The sequence below is a fragment of the Diplodia seriata genome (assembly GCF_021436955.1).
Source record: "Diplodia seriata strain FDS-637 chromosome Unknown scaffold_5, whole genome shotgun sequence".
Taxonomy (NCBI): domain Eukaryota; kingdom Fungi; phylum Ascomycota; class Dothideomycetes; order Botryosphaeriales; family Botryosphaeriaceae; genus Diplodia; species Diplodia seriata.
In genome coordinates, this window is record NW_027117312.1 from 2,764,476 (window position 1) to 2,776,572 (window position 12,097).

Consider the following 12,097-nt stretch of genomic DNA (forward strand, 5'->3'; position numbering starts at 1 on the left):
GTTGGACGGCTGTCATAGCGCCCGCCCTCCACGCTCGGCTTGGTCTGTGTGGCGCTGGTCTTGCGCACGTACGTCGACCCCGTTTGAGTGACAGGAACGGGTATAGCCCGTTTCAAGACGCGGGGAGTGGGTAATGCAAGCCATCATGATGACCGGCCGCTTGCGCTTCCGCATCCGCATCACGAGTCTTTCTGGCTCTTTCTTTGTTCTTTGTTCCCAGTCCGCAACACACACACACACTTCTTCGTTGTGCCTGTCGATCGTGTACCGGTCTCACTATGGCTCGTGGTACGTAAACCATTTTGCTTGATTTGGATAATTAAGAAGCGACGCGGTAGGTTTTCACTTCCTCCTTTTCTCGGGCCATCTCTGCCCGAAGTAGGACCACAGAGCCGGGGCCGATGGAGGGAGGAAGGGTGATGCCGGCTGCCGGGCCGGCCGAACGGCTTTCGTGCGAGCTCCGCAGTGGAGATGCAGGAAGTTCATCATCATCATCATCGGCCCTCCAGCGCAATGTCAATTGGGATCGAAGTATGGGTCCCCACTACGTCATCCAACAGAGAGCCCTTCGCAAGTCTCGCGCTCGCTCGCTCGCTCACCTATCGAATGAGAGCATGCGTGAGCAGCCAAACCCGACTGGCCCATTCGACTTTCGGAAGCTCGCACTACACGTCCTCGGAACTTTCCCTGCGCTGAAGGAACCAACATCGGACACTTGTCAGTCAAGCATCAGCGGACCTGAGTACCACATGAGATTTCCTAAAGGAGTAGTGGACCCTATTGATATCGTCGGTCGGGGAAACGGGATACTCCATTGAAGGTACCAGTCAAGACGACGTCAAACGGGCCGAACCTTTCAACGCCGTCTTGTGGGGCTGTTGAAGACAGAGAGGGCCGTCAATCAGGCAAACCAGAGAGGCTCCGCGTCGGCCTTGCTCGTGAATAGCTGCGGAAGGTTCCTTTGATGTACCGTGATGGCTGGCAAAATGGTCAAGGTGGCCCCCACAGAACGCTTGAGGTGTGGCGGTGATTCCCGTTCGATGGCCGCAGAGACGGATCCTACAGCCCAAGACTTCTGCATGTGCCGTAGCAGCATCCGGCGATCATTTCGGCCAATTCACCTTGGGTTACTCGGTGGTTCTTTCATCTCCTCTGGACAAGCGCTCGGCGGCCACGGAAGGAGGTCCTCTACTTACGCCATACGGAGGTCAATCAAAGCCCAATTCCCTCTTTCAGTGAAAAAGACTTGGGCGCACACCGCCGAGGTTGTCAACTCCTCCAACCATGACGTGTTTGCCCGGTTGTACAGAGCAGAGGACGGCGCCGGTCTCGCATCTCATCCAGTACTACACCGTAAAAGCCACCACCACATTCACGAAATCAACAGAAGCAAAATGCCCCACAAGGGCTTCTTTTTCCTTTCCTGGTACTGCATAGTGTGGTAAACGTTGTCTTGGTTTCATGGGGAACCAGAAAAATCACTCCATTTCTATGCTCTCGGGTCGCGGTGCTGCATAATAGGATGACGACCGATGCCGAGATAAACTGTCAAACCAACTTCGTAATGCACAAGGCGCTGTATTTGTGAGAACCCCCGGTCCCAAACCAGGTGAATGACTTGCAGGACGGTGTCGGTGTCTTTCGCTACCGAGGATGTTCGCAGTCAGCTGGCCGTGTTGGTGAATGAGGATGCGCGTGACGGCATTGAGGACGAGACTCTCATGGTCCGGAGCGACGTGGTATAGACGCGCTGTTCAGTCATCTCCAGGAATCGTTGGTCCAAGTCGGCACCACAGTGAGGAGAGGCGGCGGGGCGGTGGTCGTGGAAGTGGTTGCAACCATTACCGTCTCCAGAACGAGAGAATTGCGCACGCGGACAAGGTTCGCTGGGCTGGAGTCTTTCGATTGCGCCAGTGTTTGTTTCAAGATCCTGCTCTTTAAGATGTTAGTTCTGTTCCTGTAAGGATGAGAAGGAGAATGACCTCGACTGTGGGATCCGAAAAGAGCAAGCACGTTGCGGAAGCGTTTATGGAGGATACAACTAATGAGTGAAACACTGATGGAGATGACAAGAGTGAACAAGGCGAGAATAGCCTCTTTGGACCAACCAGAAGATTGGGTGTTGGTGTCGTGGGCACAAGGCTGAGGCGTGTTGCTAAATAAAGTACCGGCGTCCATCGCGGTGTGATTGCGTCAGTTGAAAGATGTACGGCAGTAAGAGTAAGTTATCGGAGTGAGGATAGTGGGTAATTATGGGCTAGCCCTCGGGCTGGTTCAGTGCGTTGCGGAGGGGATATATATTCATAACGAGGCAGAGCCAAGACCAGCCACAAGTTCCATGCTCTGGCGATCGCTACCCGCGACGGGTGCATGGAGTGAGACCGGAACAGCCCTTTAGCAGACGACCAAATTGAATGACTGGAGCTACGTCGTTGCTGACGGCTGGGAGGCCTGGTGCTCAGGTGGGCTCACGCGCAGAAATTCGCACGTACCCATGGCACAGCAGGGGTCGATTAAAGCGGCGGGGGCACTCCTCAGCCTCCGGGCGTATCCATACAGGCGGGTTAGTTTGGGTTAAAGCGGCGGGGACCTCCTCAGCTTCCGGGCGTATCGACACACGCGAGAAATGTTGACTTAAAGCGGCGGGAGCACTCCTCAGGCTCCAGGCACATCCACACATGCGGGAGAGGTTGGTTTAAATCGGCGGCAGTCTATGATTGGAGGTATCGGCATCAAGGATAACGCCCCGCACGTAGCCTGGCACAGCAAGGATAAAACAGTGCCGCTCTTCGGGCTTCGCTTAAGATACCACTTAGGAACGACAGGCGTCAAGCGAGGAGGGACAGGCGTTAAGCGAAAGGCGACAGGAGTCAAGAGAGGAGCAACAGGCATAAGGCGAGGAGGGATCGTCGATAGGCGAGGAGGGATCGGCGCAAGGCGAGGCAGGACAGGCGTAAGCTGGGCACCAAAGGCTGCCGCCGCTTTAAACAAAGCATAACCTGGTAAGTATCTTAAGTGAAGCCCTAAGATTGACGGGTGATAGGAGCCTGACACCAAAGCGTGCCACCACAATCACCATTCACCACCAGCAGCCCCAGGAGAAGACCCGTACGGAAGAAAACCATACCCAGAACGTGGTAGAGAGACTACTAAACCGGGGCATTCGGATGGAGCAAGGAATACCCTTCCGATGGTACCTGATGAAGTGGGAAGGCTGGGAGCCACCCCACAATGTCTGGATGCCCGAAACGATGATGGACGGCGCCCAAGAAATGATTCAAGAATACGACCAACTTCACCACTATAACCAACGCCCGTCACTTTCGTGCACTCTTCGGCTGGCACGTCAAGAAATCCGCTATCATAGGATTAGCAGTTTGCGACGATAGCTAGGTGCAGCTTAGGTTAAGGTTTACTGTGGTTTTACAACAAGCAATGAGTCGGGGGCTATTACATTGCTGCAAGCTGCTCTCCGTCACCGAGCACCGCGCCATGACATCAGTTGTCGCCAACAAATCTCGGAACAGCACCCTAACGCGAGTGACTATTCCTGAGTAAAATACTATTATGGTATGTTCTCCTATGGCCACGCTGTTGCTGTGCAAGAAATGATTTTAGATAATGGAGCTATAGAGCTATAGCTTACTGCAAGCCACTCAGCCGTGCGAGCACTTGAATGAATCCGCCGGCTAAGGGTGACAACGAAGTACTTTTCATAGTGGAAAAAGGTTATTCGACGACTTCAGTTACGCTCCATCGCGTCAGACATACAGCTGAAGGTATAACAGTGAAACAGTATTCCTTTATGAAACACTTGTATTTCTGGGATTGCTGAGCTCATGTACGGCGCCGCGGTTTCCCGACACACATCCCCGGCCAAGTCCAACATTTGAGGATCAGCCAGCCTGCAGTATATAAACAGTGGCAGCAACGCCCTTATTCAATACGGACGGTTAGTGCGGTGAGCAAGCTCCAGCTCTATACATCGCTCCCGGCACCTTGGGTATGAAACTCGCCGGTTGTGATCCGTTGAGTAACCCAATCGGGGAGGTAAATATTCGGTGACAGTTTACGGGCTCGATCCTGGCTCGGCGTCATACTACGGTTCCCACGCCATTCCGGAGGCTGACATTGTATAAAGGGCTGTGGATACTTGTGGGATCCGACTCCAGACGACGCCGGCCCACCCTTACCACCCCCGACGAATGTGCCTCCTCGGAGGCTGTACTTGCTGCAGCCCTTAATGATCTCCAATGGGGTGGCGCGTCGCCATCCCGAAGCTCTGGCACCTTACAGGCTTTCACCACAGCGAATGTCGCTCGGCCTGCTTTCAGCCTTGGTTCTACCACAGGTCAAACCGTCAGCGCCTCTACACATGGCCCACAATAATAGCTACCTATAGGACTGCCTCGGCCGCCACTCCTACTCTTGCTCTTGCTGCTTCTTGCACCGCCGCAGGGCGAGGCGGCATCGTTGTTGGCGTTGGAAGAAACGGAGCGGCGGTTACAAAGGACGAAGCAGCGTAACATCATAATACTCCCGCAGATTCTCGCCGGAAGACGATGCCGTTCAAGGCCAGACAAATTCGTCATCGTGGCCACCCGCATTTGCCCCGTCTCTAAGGTGTACAAGCTGTCCATTGCAAATCCAGCCACCCATCTTCCCTTCTTTAAATACCGTGTGAGATCAACAACTATGTTAACAGCTACATCACCCAATAACCATCGTCTTCTGGGCCCATTTCCTCCCGCAGTTCCGGCCTTAGTGGCAGAAGCACCCGTTGCTGCCCATCTTCCAGGATGATACAAGGCTCTCGCTGCTTCTCTTGCCACCGGTAGTTTCTGGTGTGGTTCCGTACCAGTTCTAGGTTAGTATAAAGTATCGCGTTGAATGGGACTGTAGGGTGATGTGGATATTACTCTCTGATCGGCAGGGCCTCCTCATGAGGTTACGGCGGGTTGTTTGCTTCATAGATCGATTAGGACTAGCGTAGTTTGCTACCAGGTGGTAGTATAAAGCACCACTAGCAGCCTTCACTAATCGATCATCCTGCTTTACCATCACTCACAAGCCCTCCACCTTAATCACCACCAGTCGCGCCCACGTCTACCAGTCCCACCCACGCCCACCAGTCCCGCCCACGCCCATCAGTCCCGCCCGCGCCGCGCCCTGTCGACACGCTGTTGGCAGGTGCGATCGACCAGGGGGGTATTACTGCCTCTTCGCCTCAGCGATACGACCTCCTCACCACCTCACCACCGATCGGACCCGCGCATCAACGCTGCCCACTATGGAGATACCAACGGAGATTGCGACGTCCCTGTGGTCGAAGATGGTGGGCGTGGGGACCGGTTTTTCTGTAACGTGGATAGGCATGGCGTGAAGTGTTCGAAATGAAGGTGCGACAAGATGTGGGACCCCTCCCACTATTGACCGGATCTTTTCTGATCTGATAACTGGTGGTCAACTGGGCGTTCCCGCCGAGGGAACGGGACTAGAACCTTCGCGAAGAGGGGGGGGGGGGGGGGGGGGGGGGGGGGGGGGACCGGAGTCGTCATCTTCGATGTCGTCGATGTCGAGGAAGATGCGGTGGCTGACTAAGGCGGGAGAGCCGTACGGCGTGCAGACGACGAGGCAGCAGTTCGTCGAGGAGCGTCTGGAAGAGGCCGCGGCGGGACGAGGGCATATTGCCGGGGTGGGAGGGGGCGGGGGCGGGGGCGAGGACGGTGAGGTTCTTGGACATGGGAAAGTGCCTGCACAGGAAGGCGAGCAGCGGGGCGAGGTCGGGCGTGAGCGTGTAGTCGGCGAGGTAGAAGGTCGAGAGGCGGGATAGGTGGTCGTCGTCCGCAGCGCTGAGGATCTTGCAGATCCAGCCCGCGAAGGGGTCCGTCCTTCTTATTGCAAAAAAAAGGTTGCGCTCCTGAGTCTAAGGTGTTTCGAAGCTATTCGTGCCTCGATAGAAGTGCTAGAATTAATGCTGCTTGTTGGAACGTTAGCAACCTTCCTGGTCCATTGTTCGACTAATGAGGTTAATGCGTGGGACAAATCCAAATCTTGCTCCACCAGGAACTCTCGTTCGTGTTCCGTGGCGGAGAACCAAGTTAGAAGACAAAGGAGTGTATGTTCTTGAAGGGAAGTCCAGAGTAGCGCTTAAACCTACCTCTTTCCCAGAGGCCCAACGGCCCGGCACATGCCACTCCTCTCACACGGAACCAATGGCATCGCCAGTACATACAACATGAATACTAGGAGAGTTTCAAAGGAAAAAAAAAATCAATATGCTAAAGTCTACAGTATCGCACAAAGCAAACGAGCGCTATAGGGGTCCAATATCATTTTGCGTACATGAACCCACCTCTCAGGACCCCCAGACAAACAGCCGCGAGTCCAACAGCGACGCCTACCTATCCCGCGTACGGGACTCAGTAAGGCCTCACAATCGGGGCACCCTGCACAACCGGCACCTCCTCCTCTTGCTCCTCCCCACCCTCACTGAACCGCCTCCTCCGCCGCGTCGGCCTCAGGTCGCCACCTCCCAGCCTGGACGCCTCATCCTCACTAAACCGCCTCTTCCCCGGCCGCGCCGCCACCGGCACCATAACCCCCAACAGCAACACCCTCCCAAACACCTCACACGCATGCTCCACAACCACCTTCGGCAGCACATCGTCGCGCCTTACCGCCGTCGCGACGCCAGCAGCGTTGCCGCCGTACGCAAACGTCTCCCGCAAACCGCAGCGCACCGCATACCGCAAACCCCCACGCACCTCGTGCACGAGGGCGCCGGGGGTGCCGACGTCGGGCTCGCGCGCCATGGCCATGGCATCGTGGCGGAAACGGCGGCGGTGCCACTTGCCGTCGGCGTCGAAGGCGCCGGCGCCGGCTTCGCGCTGGCGCATTTCGTGGACGCGGCGGCCGAGGACGGGGTGGGTGGATGCGGTGCCGGTGTACTGGTGGTGGGCAGTGCCGGCGAGGTTGAGGAGGCGGAGGCGGCGCTGGTAGAAGAAGAGCTTGTCGGCGAAGTCGGGGTGCAGCTCCCACAGCTGCTCGATGTGGACGGTGTGGAGGACCGAGGCGGGGGCGGTGTGTGTCTCCAGCATGCGGAAGACGGGGGTCCATGACTCGTCGGTGAGGAAGCAGCGGGTGAGGCCGAGGGAGGCGAGGGCGCGGCGGTGCGAGGAGAGGAAGCGGCAGAGCGCGGGGACGCTGGTGAGGGCGTTGTAGAGGTGCAGGTCGGAGAGGGTGGCGGGCAGGGCGTCGAGGACGCGGGCGGTGAGGGGCTCCGGGAAGACGTTGTCGCCCGAGGCGGCGAGGTGGAAGGACTCGAGCTGCGGGGCGGCGTTGATGAGCTGGACGAGCATCTGGAGGCTCGCGTGCTCGGTGTGGCTGGCCGGTGGCGTGTGGCCGGCCGGGAGGGCGCTGGGCGCCAGTTTGTACTTGTCCTGGCCCAGGGATATGGTCAGGTGGATGCTCTTGAGGGTTTGGAGGCACGGTCCCAGACTCACCTGCGTGAGGGCGTCGAAACCCCAGATGCCGGCCTCCTCGCGGTTCGGGCTAAGGGAGCCGCTGTGGATGACCAGCTTCTTGATGGGCTTCTGGGTCAGAGCAAGAGCTGTCAATACGCTCCTGATGGCGCTGGCCCTCAGCTCGCGGCCCGCGCCCCACAACTCGGCGTTGTAGGCCGGGTCGGGGCCGTAGTGGCCCTTCCAGCGTCTGGTCTGATCGCCCTCGTACCACTCAGGCTCGCCATCCAGGATACGCGGCGCCTTCCACTTACCGACGTAGATCGCCTCGAGGTTGGGCAGACGCGTCAGAGCATCGCACAGGAGCCGGAGGCCGTCGCCGACCGAGAAGAAGTCCCGGTAGTTCTTGACATCCTCGGCCCATGTAAGCGGCTCCATCGTCGGCCTGTTCGGGTCTAAGGTGGTGAAGCGGCCCACGTTGACGTGCAGCGACTTGATGGCATGGGCGACGATCCAGCTGGTGCTCGAGGCGTGGAAGTAGCGCATGTCAGCGGCGACCACCGACATCTCGGCATGGCCCGTCCTGTGCACGCGGCTCTTTGGGAATTCAAACTCGTACCATCTCTCCAGGGACCGGGCGACGCGCTTGCAGGTGAGCCGCAGGTTAAGGATGTCCCCGAGTGACATGGTTTCTTTGGTGTAGAGGGCGCCGTAGCAGTCCCTCACGGTGGTGCGGGTGCGAGTGGGACGACCTCTGCCAATCACCAAGACGTCGCTCCTGACGCAACTGTCGTTGCATACGTGATCTTCCGGATCCCGCTGTTCCTCTGCCTCCTTGGGTTCGCCATGGTCGTACACATCTTCGCGGCAGGCGATTTCGATGATGTGGCGGATGATCTCCCCAGGCAGGCGATCGAGGGACGGGCCAGCGGGGAGCAGCTGGGAGTGATCAGCCATCTTCGCTGTGAATTGGGAGCTTCAGTAATACCTGATTTGATGTCCGAGTTGCGGATGCTTTCCGTGAAGAAAGGTAGTGCGTTTGGACTCCAATTCAGAGGTCGAACTTGGGGGGAAGAGTTGCCGAAAGAACATAGTAAGTGTCTTAAGTATCTTCCCTAAGGTGTTGTTGTTTATATACTACGCAACAGCCGTGCCGCGGTTGCACACATTTTCGCCCTGAACAATGACTGTGAAGCATGAGGATTGAGCATTAACCTTAACAAAACAAAAGTATTTGAACAAAGGACAATGAGTGTTACGCAGTGCGTGGGGCAAGTTGGACGATCACACATACTTTACTTAGCCATAACTTGGTCAGCACCCCTCCGCGTACGGTGGCCACAAAACACCGCTGGACAGGAATCCTAAATGACTGTCTCAAAGTACCGCAGACCATGCTTCAGGGTGCTCATTCCACTGTCCCCGCTAGTGACATAATCCGCAAATGAGTGCCAAACTCGAGCCATTTGCCCATACTCACCACGATGACATTGTGTGAAGAATGCTCGCGTTGAGCGATGCAACCAAAAGCACACTGCCGTGCGAGGGGACTCAGTCCAATACGCCCAGTTCGGCAAAGCTGTCCGTCTGCTACGTATCTGCCCGTCAGCTAAAGCTCTGCCCTACCTGCTCGGCATTCAGCATGTGCAGCAAATCTTTCGAAAGGCATTCAGATATCGTTCAAAGCAAGCGTTGATCCGGATGCGCCATGCCCTTCCCGAAAAACAGTCTCGTCATCCAAATTGTTGAGAGAGAAGGAATAGGAGGACTACACTGGCGTTCGTGGAGCAGACGTGGAGGCCATGGAGTGCGAAAGTGGAGGGGAAGGAGGGGTGGGGTGGTCGAAGGCTTTGAGACGGGTTTTGCTTGGTGAATGTCTCGTGTAACGGTGGTTTCCTTTCTTCCATTCTTCCACGTGCCTCGAGAAACTACTCGAAATTGTCCCGTGCGCCGACCCTGCTCTTCCAAGTTCCGCTGTGTGCTTTGCTCGCCTGGCTAAGCTTCATGTGCTACCTGTGCGAGTTCTTGCGTGCGTGATATCCTTTTTCCCTCTTACCTTCGTTGTTGGTGCGATAGGAAGGGTTAAGACACCAACATCTCTTTCCTGCGCTCGAACAATTGACAGCTTGAAATACCTCCGGTTCCGTTCAAGGTCGAACTCTTCAGCTATCCGCATCGTCCGCTGAAAGACAGTGAAAATGATCAACACCGCCGATCTTGCACGGGACAAAAAGCGGGGTAAAATCCGCACATCTTGGTGGGATATCTCCTTTGTGACACCCGGAGGATGTGCGAGGCCGGGCACGGTTTAAAGGACGTCGGGATCCATCAGAGAGCTATAGGGAAAAGAAAAAACAGAGAAGTGACATGGAGCGAGCTGCAGAATTCCGCCACCATTGCTGACTGTCGTGGCATTCAGTGGTACATAGTTGTTCTTTGATGGTGGCCACCGTGATGATGGTAGTGGCGGCGGTGGTGGATGAACAGTAGCTCGTCTGTATTTTCGGATTCCATGTTGCGCCGTATCCTGCCCGATGAGCTCTATTGTTGTCATTGTGAAGACGGCAAAGAAGAGGCCTCGCTTAAACTGCTGAATAATCCGGTCTGTCCCTTAAATGCTTACATTCCATTGGCCTTCTCGACTGTAAGCGGCCTCGATCTCGCCTTAGGACTTTGGGCCATGGTGCTGCTTGATTCCTATGCGGACATCATATTCACGGACATCTTCCACGACCGGGATGACAGAGCAACCTACATATCGACAGCCGATCGAATGTCTTGCTCCGGAGAGCTTGTAACGAAAAGCAGCGCCGTCAGCACAAATGCCAACGTCACGTCATCTCCCCGTTGACCGGAAGTGCCCCATGGGGAGAAAACCTGACGACATATCGGCTGATCGTGAGCGGGCGGCCCCGTAAAGCGCAACACGAACAGCCTGCTCCCACACCTACCTACCCCACGGGCACCCCTCAGTCCACTGTCTCCAGACCGACGCGTTACTCCAGGTTTCGTCCCCCTCAATCAACCTACCTACATCCCTTCCCCTTCGGCCGACAAAAGCCGCAGTCCCCGTGCTTCTTACCTCATCACTCGCTCGCTCACTCACTCACATGGCCATGGCCTATGCGCGGTGCTGCGGCAGCAAACGTTCCGCCGCCACGCCAGAACGACCAGACCAGCAAGTGTAGTGTGTCGGCCCAACGCCAATACAATAGCCGAGATGAAGGCGATGGTGCCTGTGCTCGCGATGCGCGACAGTCATCAACCCCCCCTTCCCCCGATATTCCGCAAAATCCGGAGACTTTGCTCCATGGCTCAAGCGCAAAAGGTCGTGTGATCGATGACATCGTCCTTTTGCGTCGCTCGTAATTGTTGGGAGAGGGGAGGCGCGGTCCACGCTTTTGGATCTGCATAGCTAAGAACGAGAAAAAAAAAGAGAATAATTGTTTAGTTTAGCCTGGCGAAACGCGGTGTGTGTATAGAGCGTTGGCAAGAGGCAGGAGAGCACGAATGTGCGGAGTTCAGAAAAAGCCACAGGCAACGGCGGGAACAATAGTGGAGGCACAGCGGAAATAGAAACCATGCGTGGATGCCCACGGTTGTGGATCTGAATCGCTGCTTATGGGGCATAGCATCTGGAAGAAGTCGCCGCATTGCCGGGTCGGGCTGTTGCTGGGGGTTTCTGTTGATCGTGTGACCATTGTTTTGCCCCGTCGGCTTTGGGTTCGGCGGATCTTGCCATACGTGGTCCAGTGAGCTCTCATCCAGACGAATTCGTGGGACAATCCGAGTGCGAAAAAGAAAAGAAAAAATAAGCTTGCACACCAGCGGTGTGTCATAGAAAGCGCAGCAAGGCTGTACAGAGAGTTCGAATCGGTGAGTCGTGGTCGTTGGCAGGCTAGAGAGAGCTCTGAGCTTCCAATCTGTTTGTGGAAGTTTGTAGCGCTGACGGGTTGCCAGAGCCTTCTGTCAGCGACCGGGCGTACGACGGAATACCATTCGCGCATTGCGATAACGATATGGTGTTGAGTCGTCCGTTGACCCGGTACGCCGGGTCTGCATTGCGACGCGTCAGAGGCTGGCATGTGGTGGTTTCGACGAGAATGGAGTAGAGGTAGCCTGATCGCAGGCTCACGGCCCGGTCTGGGCCTCTGCTGGCACTGGCAGCGGCATGGCGAACGACGGGGCCGACGGAGAAAAGCGCGGAAATGAGTGGAACAGCGCCCAATGAGGCACCGGGCGCGGCAGGGAGCTAACTGCACGCAACAAGCGAGCTGGAAAGGGGCGGAAGCTGGTGTTGTCGAGTCTTCTCCTAATTCCGAGCGTTTCTCGCGGGCAAAATTGGCACGTAGAGGACGTTGGTGGTGAGAATCTGAGCTTCGGCGCAGCGATTGCCCCATGGAAGCTTCGAAATCTGGGGCAGATTAGGCGGCGGGCGGCAAGGCAGCCGGGTGGAGCTATGATCTCCTGCGACACGTTCTAGCCCGCCGGGCCGTCCCAAAACGGAAGCTCACGATAGCCGACTCCGGGGAGAACCAAATTATGTGGAGATGACACTGGCGCCCCGCGGGACATGCAAGCTCCCGAGAGCTGTGACCAGCGGCGCCCTATGGGAGGAGCTATGTCCACGTCCC

At 56.6% G+C, this 12,097-nt stretch overlaps 1 protein-coding gene across 1 annotated transcript; it reads right to left on the minus strand.

The window, feature by feature from the left end:
- Positions 1–6,422: 6,422 nt before the first annotated feature.
- On the minus strand, positions 6,423–8,770 carry SLS55_005815 (uncharacterized protein; the record flags this gene model as incomplete). Its single annotated transcript, XM_066777257.1, has 2 exons — positions 6,423–8,439; positions 8,763–8,770. The coding sequence occupies 2 exons, from the start codon at positions 8,768–8,770 to the stop codon at positions 6,423–6,425; spliced, it is 2,025 nt and encodes a 674-aa protein (XP_066633099.1).
- Positions 8,771–12,097: the final 3,327 nt, after the last annotated feature.